At 44.1% G+C, this 18,556-nt stretch overlaps 1 protein-coding gene across 1 annotated transcript; it reads right to left on the bottom strand.

Moving 5' to 3' along the window:
• Positions 1-2,208: 2,208 nt before the first annotated feature.
• BLMH (bleomycin hydrolase) lies at positions 2,209-18,192 on the bottom strand. Its single transcript, XM_030287877.4, has 12 exons — positions 18,034-18,192; positions 17,456-17,653; positions 16,981-17,090; positions 16,199-16,340; positions 14,928-15,016; positions 13,551-13,643; positions 9,875-10,030; positions 9,208-9,366; positions 9,043-9,110; positions 8,535-8,652; positions 6,809-6,878; positions 2,209-3,206 (listed from the first exon to the last, which is right to left on the bottom strand). The coding sequence occupies exons 1-12, from the start codon at positions 18,044-18,046 to the stop codon at positions 3,055-3,057; spliced, it is 1,368 nt and encodes a 455-aa protein (XP_030143737.1). The 5' UTR covers positions 18,047-18,192; the 3' UTR covers positions 2,209-3,054.
• Positions 18,193-18,556: the final 364 nt, after the last annotated feature.

The raw sequence follows: 18,556 nt of genomic DNA, 5'->3' as shown, positions 1-18,556 counted from the left end.
TGCAAGTGGCTCTGATTCACTGCCAATAAAAGGGTTGGAACAATTTTCCAAATAACACAAACCAAACAAATCCTGCAATATTTGTTTGTTCCCATCTTTTCCTTACTTAGCAATCAGACTACATTTAGAAGCTATTACAATTGGCTTTGGGATAAAAGAAATTCTGATTGCCCTTCCCTGCTATTTTCCACACTGTGCTGGGAAGTACATCTGGGAGTTGGATGAGTTTTGGAGAGGTTTTGTTATTTCCACTACAACTGTTTTAAGAGCACATTCCAATGGAGAAACCTGATTCCTAGAACCCACAAACCACCACTACACATAACTTCTCCTCAGTTCCTTCATTAGGAATTGTTGTTATTTTCTGCCACTTGATTAAATCTGAGAGTTGACTTTCGTAATATTATCTGTCAATATTTGCCACCTGTCAGGAGAACTGTGTTTGAATTCTCACATGAAAACTGCATGGTTTTGTTGACAAACTGGAAAAGGAAACTATTAAGTCAGCTGGTTCCTTAGCAATCTAAACATCAAGCTTTGCAAAGGATATATATATATATATATATATGTATATTTATGTATGTATGTATGTATGTATGTATGTATGTATGTATAAACTAAGGGAAAAAAATCAGCATTGAAACACAGTGGGTACTAATTGCTTCTTTTTATTCTAACCAAAGCATCTTTTTAGCAGTTGTATGTTAACTTTTTCATAGTCTGGATTTAGATTTCATGGAACTTTCTTTGCTGAGTGACAACAAATCAGCAAGCCAGGCTTATTCCCCCGTGACTTCCATTCCATCCCTTGGAAAGTGTAATTTTTTTATCATCTCTGAACAATTTCCTGCAAACTGACAGGGGTTAAGTGGCTTGTTCCTCCAGCACACCCTCAGGAGAAGTGCTGGGGCAATTCCTTGGGAGCAATCCCTGGCTGTGAACTCTCTCCCTCACACCTGGGGAGAGACTGAGGCATCCTTGGATCCAGCTGTGCCTGGGGATTGCAGGACCCTGAGAACTTCCTCAGGCTCAGGAGGGAGCACAGGGCAGCTCCATCATCACTCAGCTCTCTCCAGCCTCATCTCAGGGCTGCTGCTCTCATCAGTGAGCTCTGCCTCAGGACAAAAGGGCAGTGACCCAGTGAATGTCACATCAGCAGGGAATCATTCACAGGGAATCGTTTCATCCACGGATTTTACCCACATTTCAAATATTAAAGATAACCCCAGCCATCTCTAGGTGTTCATGGATAACAACAGCCTGCAGGCACCAATCCTCACCAGCGTTTCCATGGCTGTCCTCCCACAGGCAGAGGAATATCCTTGACTTGGTGGCACCAGCACAAACCTCAGAACACTTTGTTCAACTGCCCTAGAGAAAAAGCACAGCTCTCACCTTGGCATCTGCATTACCCCCCTTCCCACCATGGAAAGAACTTCTAAAATTGCAGGGCATGAAGGCAGAAGTGTTGCTGCCAGATTGGCTTTGCTGCCCATAACATGTTTCAGCCATGTGGATTTTCTGGAAAAAAAAAAAACAAACCACAATACTATTGTTTAAAGTGTACAGGGAAGTATCTGGCCAAGAACTGGGGAGATAAGCACAGGCTGGACAATACTTTAAAATACTGAAACCAACAAAAACTGGCTTGGAATCAGTTTTGAGTTTATCAAGCTCAAACCTCATCAGTGCTACCACCAGCAACAAAAATATCAAGCTCTGGAGAAAAAGTTAGTTCTCCAGGGCTGATATCATACTCATACATAGCACAGAGGAAACAGAAGAACTGGTGTTAAAGTCATAAGTGGAAAGATCTTGAAGGACTAAAATTACTGACCTTTTGGAAGAGGAAAAAGCCCCCAAAACAACCCATGCATTAGTCATAATGAAAATATTGTGCATAGCACAGCTTTCCAAGAGATCTGGCTCCGTGTCAGAGCCACCAGGGAGTACAAAACTGTTTGCTTGCCTTCACTCGAGTGACAGCACAAAGTGGGGGCTCTGCATGAGACCCCAGAAGGGTCCCTGGAGGATCATCTGCTCCATCCCCGTGCCCAAAGGAGGATCAGCTCCACCAGTGCCATTTCTGTACCCATTTCAGTTCAAGTTCTATGATGGAGGCACCACACCCCTGCTGCAGCTCACCAACATCTTCCCATCCCATCAGCTCCACGTACCTCTTAAAAAAAGAAACCAGAACTGTCCCAGTCACTTTAGAAAGTGTTTATTCAAAAGCTTCATAGCACCATCTTGTTTTTTAAAACAACCAAATAAAATGCAGCAATTACAACGTTGGTTTTGCTGTTGAGCATGACACTAACTCCACCTGTGAACATATTTATGGTTGTTCTTGCTAATATAACTGAAAAATAGCGCTCCTGTGCACACAGACATAGCACTGGCCCCTGGGGGGGTTATCCAGTCCCAGCTCAATAATGGAAGAATAAAACCAAGTGGAACTGGATACCTCAAGGAAACTGTTCCCCTTCCCCAATTCTGACGGAAGAGAAAATTTTCTAAAGGTCATTTTTACAGTTTTATGTCATACGTTCTCCTCCAAAACTTCAGCAAAACTAAAAAATGTAAATATATAAAATATTTTTGGGGAGTTCTTTTATAGGATAAGCCAGACTATAATTAGTTAATTATCTCAATATGTTTGCTCTAACAATCACCTAACTGTTAATTCTTGTTAATTCTAAAGGGCCTTTAATGTCCATTTTTTCCTAGGGAAAACATCAGTCAAGATAATTTTACCACATTACTATGTTGTTTTGCATTAAAAATTTAAGAGAAAATCAAACTGCCATTGACAGCACTTATAATCTGCTTTCACTCTGAGGATGTTTTCCTTTTCCCTGTGAGTTTTGGAGCAGCCTGTCTGAGAGCTGGGATCAATGAAGCGCTATTTCCCAAGGATCCTTAAGTTACATTTCAGGAATAGGGACCAGGCCGAGGGCTCGGTCTCGTTATTGTTTGGCTATGGCTTCCGACCACTGGAATTCTCTATTGCAGCTACTTCTGATGGCCATGGGGAGGCAAATGCTCCGTGCTTCACTTGGCCAGAGCCCCCATGGGGTCCCAGGCTGGCAGAACAATGGGCTCCTGCTGCATCACGGCCAGGATCTCCTCGGGCACGTGCTTCTTGTCCACCACCACCTCGTACACGTACTCGGAGAACCAGTCATCGGTCATGATCAGGTAACCTGGGGGGAAAACAGCATCACAGCACAGAGCCACTGCAGGAAAGCAGCCACAGACAAGCCTCACCTATGGATGATGCATTAAACAGGTCCTGGTCATGCTGGTTATCTCTCAAAAACATAGCAAAAAAAAAATCTTGAGGAAGTTAACATACAGGATGTACTTTGTGTGCACTGAAAGGTCAGGCAAGAAGCCCAGCAGGAAAAACAAGAGCCAGAAGATCCATAATTTATGTTTGCTCTGTTAAAATGGGCATTGAGAATATTCAAGGGAATTACAAAGCCTTTAAGGCAGAGTGTAAATTTATTTGAATCTATTTGAGGCTTTAGAATTTTTCAGGTGAATATCAACCTGTTCCAAGAAAACTTTCTTGGTTTAGTTTTTGCAGTAAGAGGCAGCCACTGCTTTCCTCAAAGTCATTTAAATCATATTTCGGCTGAAGCAAATCCTAATTATTCCCTCAATATGAAAATGACAGTGAACACCCCTTGAACTGGGAGTGAGGGAAGTCACTTCAGGAGTTTTAGCAGAGAGCTACCACTGGAAACAAGCTATTCCAGGTGAAATGGGAATAAGAGTGGCTGTGAGAAAGGAAGCATTTAGGAGAGAGATGAGAAGGCTTTATGTAATAAAGTTCCTTGTGTCCTTATATTGTATCATCACACAATCAAATGAAACAAGAAAATGTCCAAAGAATATGGACAATAAATGCATCTATCTCCACCATCTTGTTTCTAAAGCAAGAGATCAGATAATCCCATAAATTAAAACCCCTATCAACTGTAACCCGAGCTAGAAGCCATTTTGGAAACACTGCTAAAGGGAGCTGCCTTGATTATCCTCTCTTCAGGATATGAGTTCTTGGGACACACAAAAACCTCTCCCTCCCAAGAGCCAACAAGTAATTGCACCCTGAGAGGATTAATGAACTCAGCCTCTGACATCCTGTCCCTCGGAGCCGATTGGGATCGCAGCGTCTGAGCGGGGAGGAAGCGCCGAGCACGACTCCAGAACATGCAAATAACTCGGGTTTGGGGAGGCCTGGGCAGTGCAGATCCACACACACACCCCACACACCTGGGAAGGCCCTGAAAGCCCCCAAAGGGCCTTAAAGAAGCCACACTGTGCTTGTGCTGTAACTCCTGCCTGGGGAGAGCAAACAGTGCCCCTATCCCAGGGCACTTTTGGGACGAGATGCACAGACAGACACAGGGCACCTACAGTTAAATCCTTGAAATGCCTTCCTGCAGGAGAGCAACAGTCAATACGAGACATGAAAAGCCCAAAGGTTGCTGACTTCAAGCTGGAGGTGCATCCTAAAAAAACTCCTTTCATGCCAAAACAAGCAGATGGACCCCTCTCCACAGTGTGATTTAGTATTCCTCTCTTCCTTTGCTTTTAAAAAAAGATATCCAATGGGATAAGCTGGGTTCAAAGTTAGGTAATAACATCCTGTGTGTCCCCAGAACAAAAGACTACTCAGAATAATTAAAACTTGCCAGTGTGGCTGAAAAAGAGCCAATAAAACAGAGAGGAAATATTTGATTGGGAAGTGATTTTTAACCTCAGAAAACAAGCAGTGTTTGTCACCAGCTGTGTTCATTCCTTGAGGAAAAACATTCAGGGCTCCAGAAACACTTATACAAAAGATATAAATGTGATTACTAAATACTTAGGAGAAGCAAAGCTGGGCTGGTTCACAGGGGTTCCCTTTCTCCAGGACAAGCAGTACCACAAGATTTCAGTTCTGCCCACTCTGGAGTGTGAACATATAACTGACTCCATCCCATAATTCCCATACCATGAGTCCCAATCTTTCCAGTCTTGCACCATTCCTGTCAGGGGAAACAGGTGGCACCTGGCACCCTGGACTGTACCTGGAAGAACAGGGAACCCCACATGAAAAAAAGACTCTTTCCTCACAAGAAAGTAATTTCTTTGCTCATTGTTTAATGGCTCAAGTGCAGTCCCTGGTGTTTTGCTGCAGGCTGGACCCTCCATCACCCTGTCCAAGAAATCCTGGGAGCTGGGGCTTACTCCTATCCCCACACCCAGCTGGGATGTGCCAAGTTTAGCATCATTCCCGGCTGACTCTTCCCTGAGGTGGACTCTGGTTTCTTGTGCTGGACTTGCCCAAGCACAGCTTTCCAGTTCCTTAACAAGGCAGATAAGATAAAAATCTTAACTCTTATCAACAGTGAGACACAGACTCAGTGGCACTGCAAGACAGCTCAGGCAAACTCTTGAGTCCTCACCCTCCTACACAGCTACTACTGGACACTGAAGAATGGAAAATCAGGGCAGGAAGGAGAAGAAACCTCATCAAGTTGAGTCACAGCCCCTGAAGGGATTTAAGTGATGTGTAGATGGGACATTTGGGGACCATGGTTCAGAGGGGACTAGGCAGTGCTGAGTGAACAGTTGGACTCTTTTGGAAATTAAAAGGGTTTTTCCAACCTAAATGGTTCTGTGGCTCTCAGTTACCTCTCCCAGTGTTTGGGAAGGAGCCCTGGAGGACATGTCCAATTGCCTTTTGCTCCAGAGCAGCTCATTTGGTCATACCCAAGAAAATCACTCGGGGATTTAGACTCCCTGATAAAAAAGCAGTCTGAAATAGAGTCAAGCTTCCTAATTCTGATGGGATTTTCTGTCAAGGCGTTTTTCCAGGGAACTCCTGGAGTAAAACAAAGCATAGTCAGGGAGCAAGACTTCCCAGAGACTGTGGTGTCCCCTGGTACAAGGCAGATAAGGGACAGTGACTTACCCTGCAAAGTCCACACAGATGCCATGGGGACAAGACAGGGCAGGGTTTTTTCAAGTCACTCTGGGCTCCCATTTTATTTCAAAGGAACAACCAGCTCCTCTTACACAGCTCTAGACCTCATTCTTGAGAGGTGAGTGTGGGTCTGGATGCAGCACACAAGGGCCACAGCTCAGTCCCAGCCCAGCAGGCACCACTTGTAGCAGTGTCAGGGTTCAGCTGCTGCCCTGTGCCATTGATTTGGCTTCTTTATTTCATCCAACATTCCAAAGAACATTTCACTATTCTCATATTGCTGAGCCTTGAAGGCTGAACGTCAACAGTTTCATTGTTATGTGAAGTCTGAAGATTTTTATTGGAATACTTTGCTGTGAATGGATACAGTTAACTCAGAACAGAAACTACTGCAAGACCAAGAGGCCACAACATAAATTAAGACACTTCCAAGAATATTCTGTTTTCCTCTGAGTTGTTCATGTTATTGAAAAGCTTATAAATAAGACCACATCCTAAAACAGAGTTCTCCAAAAATAGTCTACTCCCAAAAGAAAACCAAGACATCCTGGGAAAGTTTTGCCACATCAAATCCTACAAGCACACCATTTGGGATTAATGTGCAGCAGAAAAATGTGGCCAAGAGTGACTTATTCCTGGGGACAGAGTCTGGCCTGGCACACTCACCACTGAGGCTGTGCCATGGCTGAGCCCACATCTGGCCTTACTCAGGAGATAATAAAAATCATGGAGTTCTCCTCCACTCCACGTAGGTAAAGCTTCCTGATTGTCTTTGCCACATCCTTATTTCCAAACAATCAGCTTTCTGCTCTCATGACTATACATTACCTTTATTGCCACGGTCTTCACCCCAGGAGTTTTCCACTCTCCATTTTTCAAATGCATCTTCTTGTCCATCCTGTGCCAAAACAAGCCCATGACATTCAGTGCTGAAGGAGAGGCCTGAGCAGGCAACCCCTTCCACATCCAAATCCAGCACCAGGAAAACACAGAGCTTCACTCCTGTGAGTCCCAATGGTTTCTTGCTAATGGCTGGAGAAATGTCATTTTATTAAATACTCACCTACCTACTTAGATAAAACGTGGTGAAGAAGAGAGTCTGCAATCAATACTTATTTCCAGGAAGCTGAAATTTAACTAAATTCTAGTTTGGACTGAATTGATTCACAGAATTTAAGCTGCTGCCCCTGTCCCACATCAGGACATGGGGGAAATTAAACACAAGCTGCACAACTTGCCTGAACTGGGAATCAGAGGAACAAAGAACTGTCAGAATTCAGAACAACATTGGTAAGAGCAAGTGAAACCCTTGAAGAATCCAGCTGAAGGACACAGCTCCAAGTCTGGTGCTGTGCACTTAAAATATTTTAATACAAAAAAAAACCCCTGAAAAACACCCCATAAATCCATTTTTAATATTGAATGGAATATTGTTGTAATGCTTCTATTCTCCCTTGAAAAGAGAGAACAGTCCTTCAGATGGGACGCTCGAGAGCTCCCAGATCATGGATATCAACTCTGGATGCTTTCAGAGAGAAACCAGGAAGAGCACATTCACATACAGTAACTTTTTAACCAAAAGGTGCATTTAATCCACATCTATTTTTGATGTTAGAAAATTGTAATTTTTTTTATCTTCAAAGCCTTCTTATAAAACAAGTCAACCCAAAATATTACATTTTACAACTCAGTTTCTCAAAGCCCCTTCAGATTAAGATTTTTAAGTACCAACTACAAAGTTTTCCTTGTTTTTCAGTTAGATATTTACAGAAGTGTTTGTGCAAGCTGATACACAATGGAAGTGTTAAGAGCTCAGAATGCAGAAAACAGGAAAAAATTATATTGAGTTGTAAAAAGTAACTTGGAACATTCTTATGACTCAGCAGTTCCATCTCAAGTCTCAGAACTCCACAGTTCAGGCAAACTTGTTCAGTGCTGTGCAAGCTTTTATTTCTCAAGCCAAGGTCAAGCTGGACAGGAAGAGATCACTTCAAAGAATCTTTAATAATGACAGCTTCTGGAAATAAATGGAAACATCAACTTTGCAGATAACCCTGAGTTGTAAGTTCTTGCATGCTTCTTTTTACTTCATTATGTGCTTTGTTATGGTGCCAGGAGCAGATCTAGCTGTGGATTCATCTCAGCCTGTTTGCCACAGAGCTATGCTAGACACCATTTCCCTTCGCTAATTAGAGGTCACAGATCACATGCCAGGGAGCTGCAGGAGGTTAATCCTGCTGCAAAAATGCCTCCTACCAGCATTTTAACAGGACCTTCAGGCTCTAAGCCAGACTGGACTAACCATGCAGTGGTTGTCCAATCAGAGTTTGTGGGTAAAAGGAAAAGCCCTTTGACATGTCTAAAATTCTCCCCTCCTTGTTAAATATTTATAGTTCTGAACACTCAGACACAAACAACACAAAGGGAATAAACAACCAGGCCTTGTGCACCAGGGGGCTGTGGCACACTCTGAGTGAGCCCAGGACACAAAGAAGCTCCCAGGATATTCCAGCACATGCCTGCCAGCACCAGAACTCCAGGAGGGAGACTCTACCTTCTCAGTGACAGCTGTCAGGACCATGGCATGGGTCATCAGGGATTCTCCAAAGATCAGTCGTTCTGCTTTGTTCATGTTCTTGATGGAGACACCAAACACCAGCTCATGATTAAATCTAGCAGAAAGACAAATAAGCCACATGAGAAAGGATGCAGGGGGAGCTCTGACAAAGTCAGGGAATCAGGAGACTGCCCTGTGCCGGGAGCCACTGCACAACCAATTTTAATGTCAGAATAACTGCAAAACCTGATCCCTCTAGGAATCTCTCTCACCATATATCAAATATTTAAATAAGAATATTTATCAACTACTCATAGAGTATCTTGAAAGGATTCAGATTAAACCAACAAGTAACAAATATTCTGTTACTGCTGAATTACTTACATTTCCTCTTTTGGGGTATATAATCCAAAGTATGTACAAATCAGTTCTTTGAGCAGCTAAAGGACTGTTCATGTCCTCACTGAGTATCCCAAATGACAGTCTGCTTGGATTCTCTACTCACATATTCAGGTCATTGATTCCCAGCTTGCCATAGAAGTGCTTTGCCACATCACAGCCAAACCACACAGCCTGCAAAGAGAAGGAAGGGTCATGTCTGGGCCAAATCCCCGGAGTTTTACATGGCATGGGCTGCACTGTGCCATCCACAAAGAGAAACCAAACCCACCTCGCCATCCTTAATAGAGGCTGCAGCCAATTTCTTCAGGACCTCCACAGGCTGGTTGTTGTAGAGAGTTTTCCTTCCTCCAGCCATGTTGCCCAGGTACTCCACTGTGTAGAGCCTGTTGTAGGGATTCTGGGGTCGAGGATCGTTCACTAGACAAATCTGCCAAAAAAACCAAGATGTCATAAAATAAGGTGCAATATTAACTGAAATCTTTGAAGATTGAAGCTAGAAGGATTTCAGGGAACGGCTTTTGTCCCAGCCAGCTGTTTGCCCCATTAGCAAACAAGTCAGTTGGCTGAAATAAGAGGTTTCTTAAGGTTGTTTGTTGGGTTTTTTTTGCTTTGTTTTTACAAGTTCATCTCGTAACTGTGGCAGAGCAGCTCTGCATGTTATTCCTTCTCTGATGTCTGCCTTATGACCTATTACAACTGATTAGGTCATTGCATATTTTACCATTACAAAACCACAGTGGACTGCAGCACAAGATCACAGATAATTGAAGGGTAAAGCACAAACAGCACAACAGGGAGAATAAACACACTGACTTGGGCCAGCTGTGCCCATCCCAGGTGCTGCAGCTACAGAGGAGACACACAGTGGCAACAGTGGAAAATAAATGGCTTAGCAGCAAAAAAGAAGGCCTTGGAAAGTTTTCGGCATCCCCAACCTTGTCCTCCATGTTGAAGTAAGGCTTCACATGCTCGTTGTAGAACTGCACCGGGGTCATGGGGCCGTATTTGTGGTAGTTCTTCTCCTTATCCCGGAACTCCCAGCAGAAAGTCTCCGGAGGGCTGCCCAGGCAAGTGCTCACTATTCTGAATACCTGCCAGAGAAGCAAACAGCTGTGAGCCTGCTGGAACATGCAGCTGTGCCTCTCCTACCACAGCAATGCCACTGGAGCATGGATTTCGCCACGTGAGAGCCAGCTGGAGAAATGGGATCGTAACGGTCGCTTTTGAACACATGAATAAACACACACATCAATTATCTGCATTCAGCTCCTGAAATCTTGGTGTTTCAGCAGTTCAAAACCAATGTGAAAGGCCTCAGGAAAATCAACAGTTTCTTTCTCCACTCTCACACTCCATGTTCTCAGGCAAAACAGAAACTTACTGATTCCAGGTTATCCTAGGAATGCAGCAGCCCAAAGCAAAATACAGGGCACTTCCCAGCCTCGTTACAAGATTTCATAAGTAATTCTGAAGCTCCTCCAACACTGCCAGAGAAACTATCAAAATGACTCTCTAAAGGCTTGAGAACAGCATCACCTGTTCCACCAGATGGTTTGCCCCATGCAGAGACAAACCAACCTTTTAATGTGGGCATTTTATCCCAGTGGTGTTTCCCCTGTACTAACTCATTTTCTATTGTAATGTTCATTTGGATTTCAAAGATGGGCCTTTGCTTCTTTTCAAAACCCCAGAATAATCCCCTCATCTCTTTTAATACATTTAACAACATCTTATGCAATTTCATTCCATCTCTCTGCCTGCTGCCTGTGACATCCTTTGCAGCTGGCAGCTATCTTTGGATTTTTAGCACAAAAAGCTGACCAGATTTCAAGTCATCAGCCTCCCTGCAAATCAGAATATAAAACTGCATTTCAGAACCACTACTGCACTTTCTCACAGGGCTTATCAGAAAATGTGCCAACACTGGCAGTGAAACCACATGAGTGTCTTTAAAGATACAGAGCAGGACCTGCCACAGGTACTCTGGGGACAGGGAATTTAATCACAGTTAAACAGGTTCGAATCTGTTATATTTCAGCTGACGTTGATCTGCAGCTCTGTCCATGTCCTGAGCACAAGTCTCTTCCTTGCAAGGAACCATCAGGTTATTTAAAATAAGAGGAGAGGGAGTAAAATCTGAGCTGCACCTTCTGCACTGGGATCCAGCTCCTGTGGTCTGTGCCAGCCTTCCCAGCCTGGCAGACTTCACACTTACACAGCAGAGTAGACACAATACCCTTCCCAAAGCTGATTTAACTGTTTCTGGAGCTGATCCTAAGGTTCCATAAGAACTAGCTGTATGTTAATGTGCTCTTTGTGCTGGCAGCAAAAGGAGTGCAATGCTCCTGCTAAATAAAAGTGTTCTTGCTTCGAGCAATTTAAGAAAACAAGTGAAAAGATTAATTACAAGTTGAAAGAAGGGTGTGGGCATAAGGCTTCTACTGCAGGAGCTCACACATTTCTCAATAAATATGTTAAAAAGCAAATATAACCCCCTGAACTACTATAAATATTTAATTTTGCACAGACTGCACAAAAGGTACCATTTGCTGTGGCTACACCCACATTACCTCAGATAACCGCAAGCACTGAGAGATGAGGCCACGAACACAAAATAAGCATGAAAAATAAAGGAGAAAAAAAGGCTCTCCTTGCCTAAAAGGAGAGCAGAAACCAAAAATGGGCTCCAGCCAGAGGAAGGAAAATGATGGAGACAGAAGTCTCCAGTGAACAGAGGCACTGGAGCCTGGAATTGCTACCCTCAATTGTTTTGCCACCACACCCAGTATAGGCCCTCTCTTCATATCTCACAAGCTTCCTCTACCAATAAATAAAATAAGCATATTTAAACTAAAAGGTGACTTACATTGCCCTAGTGACAACTAGAAGCAAGATAAGGCAATGATAGAGTGGCTTGTGCTAAACCCCAGAATGAATGAGGAGGGGAAAAGAAGGACACTCCTGATAAGGAAGAGTCTGCAAAGGAGAACAGCAAAGGAAGAAAAATCCTATCACACGAACTGCACTGATTTCAGCTTCTGACCCACTGTGCACTGCTTTGATAAGAATGTTTATACAGTTCTGGAGTGAATATTTAATCCCATGTTCCACAGCAATTGCCCCATTTCAGTTTGAGTGCTGCTCCCAGCAGGAGCAAACCAAGATTTTCTGTGCAAATAGAACCTCCCAATAAAAAACAAGTGCTGCTTTGCCACAAAAATACAGAGGCAATAATGCCACTCACATCTAAACACATGCAAGTCACCTTTACTACTGCAGGAGAAAATGCTGTGTTTACCTCAGAGAATTAAGCACAACCATTTACAGAACAGAAACTGCAGTTAAGAACTTTTCATGTCAGTTCCAGGATCTCTTGTCAGAGGGCAAGAAGCTCGAAATAAATGAAGAAACATTTAGCAGTGAACTGTGTGTCCCTGCCCTAAGAATGACCATCTCTAGGAAGCTTTTGATGTTTGCTGCAGAATCCCCCAAGGGCTTTTGGACACACAGTGCATGTAAATTACATTAAATCATCTTTGAACTAAGTGCAGATTGACAACATTCTGGGGTAGGCTCAAAGCACAGCATTCTTGAGGCATGAATTTCACAACAGTTTTGATGAAAACCAAGGAACACAAATCAGTTTTCTTCTTTTACCCTAACCTTAAAATTAGATAAAAAGAAGCTACAGAATTTTACATGAAGTGCAAAGATGAATTTCCAAAACCCAAAACAACACAGTTTAATACAGAACTAAAACTCTACAGAGATAGCCCAAGGTAGGTTCTGCCTAACAGTGATGTTCAGTGGATTGCAGAAAAAGCTAACACACAACACCAAAACATTTGATTTCTCGATTCATCTAAAGACATACATTTAACCACTGGGTCACTTGGCATTCTATGTATGAGAAATAAATTAAATACATACTTTTTTTAAAGTGCATGGACTCGGTCACACTAAAACAGCCCCAAGTTTAAGTTATTTTTGGCAGTTTAAGAATCAAGTATGAGCAGCACAGGATGAGAAAAATGATGAGGGTTTGTGTGAGCAGGAGGAGGTTCAGGCACTGCAGACACACTGACAGTGATGGAGCCAATTCACAGGCGAAACCATGCTGCAATTCATTCCTCTGCTGCCCCCCAGGATCAGCCCTCAGCTGGGCTCAGCCTTGTGCAGGCACCTCCCTTCTGTGGTTCTTTTCTGCTCTCTTGTGGGGAATCCTTGCACAACACTTGTGCTACAAGATTTGCATTCAAAGCCATCAGAATGCAAATTTCAACCTTTCCTGTTATTTCTAAGAGCCTGACAGGCCACTCTTTTAATCTCTCAAGGGACAAAATGCTGCTTTTCCTACAGCAAGGGGCAAATATCTGTAAAACATCATTCTGAAACCTACAGATTTAAAATATTTGCCTGGAAGGATTAGAAAAACTCAGGATGAAATAAGCAATAACCCACTGCAAAACAAATTCACTTAAACAGCTCCAAGAAGACTTTGTTAAGCAACAAGAGGCACTTGTTTTGGCTGATCTAACAGCTACACAACAAAAGTAACCTCATTCTCTCCAGCCCTGTGTTCCAAGTTTCATGTCACACCAGTTTATTTACCTCTTCTATCATCATGTCCATGGCAGCACAAAGTTCTCCTTTGCTTCCTCCACTTTCCACCATATTTCTTAGCCTCAAACAGTATTCTCTCATCTGTTTAAAGAGAAAGCCACTTTGTTATAAAGGGTGTGAAGGGTGTCACCTGATCATTTGCAGGGCTTCCTACCTGCTTGTTTCTAGCACCTATTTTATGCTTCACAACATGTTTCCAAAATGAAAATATCTTCCAGAAGCTTCATCAGAGATTGAGTCATTAAAAAAAAACCACGATAATTGAATGCTGTTAAGGTAAAATACAACCAAAAAATTAACAAATAGTCACAATTCAATTACCATTTCCAACCATGATGTGAGGCTTGCAGCCATTAAGCTGTTAAAGCTTGATTTCTCTCAGTCCCATAAGTGATGCCCCAACATCCACACACACCAGCACATCTGTGACTCACAGAACACACTTTCCTCATACTGTCACTTTTATTGTGCAATTCTAATGCATAATTGATCTCTTGGCTGATAAAAAGAAAGGGGCATTTCCCACTGCATGCACAGCTGCAGTCAGAGCAGCACAAGCTTCCCATTAGTGTCATCATCCATAAGGCCAAGAATAGTGATGGGGCTCCCTCAGGACCAGCTGCTTTGCCATGCTCAGGATTAGAACATTAACAACATTTAAAATGTCCAAGCTCATTCCACCACATATTTTGCATTTTTTATGTGGATTTCAGGAGGCAGTTTTCCCCAAGCATGCAGCATATGAACTGGAAATGTAGCAAACTGTAAAAAATGTCTGAATTGCCTCTTTCATCTAGCTACCTACACCAGCCTCCTCCCAGGCTAATTCATGTCTGCAGTTCAGGGAGAGAGTTAACACCTTCCTTCAGACAAAGCTGTGCACTTCTATACTGAAAGCTGATTTTTAACATGCAGTGTTTTTAAAATACATTTTTTCCTCCATCTTTTTCACCACATTTGGCAGTCATCTCTAGAAACCTTGGCACACAGGGAGATGAGATACTGAAAGGGTGGGAAAGAGACACTTAAGCACCATATGCTGGTTTTGCAGAAACAGTTTTAAGCAGCCACATGTCAAGAAATCTTTGGAAATCTGAGGATTAGGAATAGCTGCTATTAAAAGCACAAAAGGTACTTTCAAGCTACTGAGGCCTGACCATGGACATCTTCCACAATCTCACCTTCCTGCTCCATGTTTCGAGATTAACATCAGACTTTGCTGAGACTTTAGGCTGCTTGTAAATAAATTCAAGTTGCTGATACGTAATTAAAACTTTGGTCAATAAGGATAAAGTGGTTAGAAACATCCAGAGCAGGTTCATTCCCATCCCCTCCCATAAGTTTTATCACCTAAATCAATTTTACCTTATGATTCAAGATCTCGTTCATCCTTCTGGTAGCCTCTGTGGTGTGAGACTCTGGGAAGTATTTCTTGGGGACAACACCATACTTCTCTAAAAGAAATAAAAGTACAGGTTAACAACTGGCTTTTTCACACAATAGATGCTCCTACTGCTCATACCCACATGAAAGATAAAGAGAGTTTAGGTTTGTGCAGAGATTATAACAGGCTCTTATTTAATGGTTACAAGTACCCAAAGTTTACTTTTTAATTTGTGACTGAATCTTGACCTCTGATCTGCATTCCACAGGGATCCCAGAACGTGAAATCCCTGAACTACTCAGTATTATTTAACTCAACACTTAAAAGTTCTGAATTAATTAGTGCTTTAGGAAGTCATGTTCACCAGGAAAAAAAAAAAAAAAACAACTTGATTACTTTAAAATTAATCTCCTGAAACACCTTCTAAAGAACTGGGCCTCCTGTGAATCACACCATGAAAATTATCTTAAGGTTAAAACTGACTTCCCAGTCTCCTTTCCTCCTCAACATTTATAAAACACCAGCAGCAGCTCAATGGCTTCCTACATTAGAGTACCACTCACAGATCTGACTATGCAAGGCTCTGCAGGTAACAGCAGCAGCCAAAAATCTCTGCCCTGATTAAGTATTTATAGTAATGGGATGAGGAAAAAAGGATCCTCCAGGCTTCAAAGAAACAAATTCCTTTTGTGATTCTAAATTTGTATTATTGCCTTGTTGATTTACAAAGGTGCACATTGTTTCACAACACAAATGAGAGCAAGTGCTGGTGTAATTAAGCTTTGTAAGACCAGCAGTGCCACATTCCACACCAACTCCTTCTCACTGATCTTTATACCAACTTCAGGCTGTAATTCCAAGTAATTTTGCTTTGTAAACACATCTGGCTCCAGCAGTGCCCTAAAGACAGTACATGGCTGTAAATAAATGAGGATGAGTTGATAACTGGAGGAAAAGGGTATTGAACCCTTTTATTAAATCAAAAGCCAGGGCTACCTAATTATTTGTTGATCTTCTGAGCTTTTATCATCAAGGGGACTATGCAGGAGGGATGCCAGACAAGATTTAAACCAAATATTTATAATCTGGCCCCCAAAAGGTCTTTGATTAAAAAAAAATACAGTGGTTAATGGCATCACGTGCCTTAGCCAATTCCCAGGTCTCAAGATCAATTTTTTTATTATATTCCATCCCCCATTTCTCAAAGCAGGCTGCAGTTTCAGGAAGGGCTCCTTGTGACCAGTTCTCTCACCAATAATGTTGACCAGCATATCCCACTGTCCACCATCATTCGTGGGGTTGGAGAGCAGGAATTGCACCAGCCTTCCTTCCACTGGCTCCTTTTTCTGAGCTGTTTCCACAAAGGCATTTAAAAAGTAGTAACAACGCTCAACCTGAAACACACAGACAAAAAAACCACAACCCTTTCAAGTCTGATATATTATGCATTCATGAATTGCTGAGTATTCAGTTCTTTGCAAGTATAGAACAGATGAAGCAATTTTCTGCTCATCCAATGAAGTTCTCATTTTCCCCTCTAGCATCCCAGGGGCTACCCTATAAAATTCTTTGTTAGACCATATGTTTAGGAGTGACTTCACACAAGAGCTTGAGGATAAGGGAACAGGAAACAGAAGTCATGCAATAAAGCCTGACCCAAACTAGCACTAGATTTGCTTAATTTCCCTTAGATGGGAGAAGCAGTCACACAGCTTACCCGTCAGGTCACAAGCACAACTGAAACCTCAGAGCTACAGTCATGTTTCCCCTGAACCACCAAAAGGTAACTTCTGAAATATACAGAAATCTTGAAAAAAAATTACTTCTACTACTCCAAAACATCAACATCTTGACAACTTTCTTCTCAAGCTAAAAGTCCCACTTTGCTCAACCACCTGCATTTAAAACACATTTTTAAGGAACTTTTTAAGTTTCTTCTAATACACAATAAAACAATGCAGCCTAAAAGAAGTTCTGTCCCAACACTAACACCTGATTGCATAAGCAACCCTACAACAACCTACATGACTGTACCTTATCCCAGAAGAAGAGATAGGACTGGCTGAACTCAAACTCTTCAATGTTGTATTTCTTCATGAAAGGAAGACGCATTGCATTGAGGCAGGAAAAGATCCAGCATCTCCCTGAGAGATCAAAGGAACACAAGTTAAACTGGAGCACCTATGCTCGGGAGCTGCACAACAATTCCTTTTACCACGAGATTCATGACACAGTTCTGCCTCAAGCCTTTGGCTGGGCTTCTTGCAACACCAAAAAGCTCTGAAGTTGTTCTGAAATCTTTTATTGCCAGCACATCTCCCAGTTACACCATGCAGAAGCGAAAAGACACAAACGCTGCAGGTCTGATGTGTGATGCTAACCCAGGAGGATGCTGCAGGAATTCGACTTTTCCCCGAAGTCCGGACAAAGGAGCAGCGGCCTCTCCCAGGAGCTCGATCAGTGTTAGGAGTCACCCCCAAACACCACCCCCGGCCCTGCCCGCGCTTACCGGAGTTCTTCTGGTTGGTGACGGGCTTGCCCTCGGCGGGCACGGCGTGCTGGAACACCTGCACCGTGTCCTGCACCACCTGCCGCTGCAGGCACACCTCCAGCGGGTCGTTGCATGTCGCCACGTTCTGGGCCAGCAGGAACTGCGGCTCGGCCCGCAGCCGCCGAGTGAAGGCGACGGCCTTCTCCGTGCTCAGCCCTGCGGGACAGCGGGGCACGGCCGGTAAAATACACACACACACACACACACACAGCCCCTGCCAGCCGCCACGGAGCTAACGGGGAGGCTCCCGTCCCGCCCCGCAATGGGCGCGTTATCCCTGCCCATAGCCCCCGTAAGGTCCCGGTAACGCCTCGCTCCCCCTCAGTAATTCCCCCCTGCCCAAGTTATTGCTGAGGTAACCATGAATCTCCCAGCGCCCGCACGGGCCGGTAGCCCCCTCCCTACCGCGGGAATTACCGTCCCCTGACCCACTGCTAAGGTAACGATGAGCAACCCCCCCACACTCCCCGGTAACCGCCCCCCATCGCTGAGGTACCGCCGGACCCCTCCCGGGCGGACCCCCCGGACCCCCTCACCGCGGGCGTTCATGGCGGCACCGGCAGCACGATCCCCCGGCGGAAGCGGCTCTTATAGCGCCGGTACCGGAAGCCGGAAGAGGGGCCCGGGGCCGCGGCCGGGGGCGAGGGGGGGAGCGGCGGCGGGAGGGCGGACGGCGAGAAGCGAGGGACACGTTTGGTGCGGGGGAGCCGGTGGGACGGCCCCTCACAGAGAGCCCCTCACCATGGCGCCTCACATCGGTCCCTGGCAGTGACCCCTCACACGGACCCTTCTCACAGGGACCCCTCTCGGCGGCCCCTCACACTGATCCCCTCACAGAGACTCCTTAAACCGGCCCCTGACAGGGACCCCTCACAGAGACCCCTGAAACCGGCCCCTCACATGGACCCTCACAGGGACCCTTTACATGGACCCCTTATACCAGCCCCTCACACGGACCCCTCTCACAGAATCCCCTCTCGGCGGCCCCTCACAGGGAGCCCTCACAGGGACCCCTTAAACCAGCCCTTCACAGGGACCCTTCTCACAGGAACCCCTCTC

The sequence above is a fragment of the Taeniopygia guttata genome, chromosome 19 (assembly GCF_048771995.1).
Source record: "Taeniopygia guttata chromosome 19, bTaeGut7.mat, whole genome shotgun sequence".
Classification (NCBI taxonomy): domain Eukaryota; kingdom Metazoa; phylum Chordata; class Aves; order Passeriformes; family Estrildidae; genus Taeniopygia; species Taeniopygia guttata.
Note: the sequence above shows the minus strand (reverse complement) of the source record. Positions and strands in the feature narration are given on the sequence as shown.

Coding starts and splice junctions, on each gene's coding strand:
- BLMH (XM_030287877.4), bottom strand. Junction 10,031..13,550: donor TGGACATGATGATAGAAGAG/GTAAATAAACTG, acceptor CTTCTCTGGCAG/GTATTCAGAATAGTGAGCAC. Junction 6,879..8,534: donor TGACAGCTGTCACTGAGAAG/GTAGAGTCTCCC, acceptor GTTTTGGCACAG/GATGGACAAGAAGATGCATT.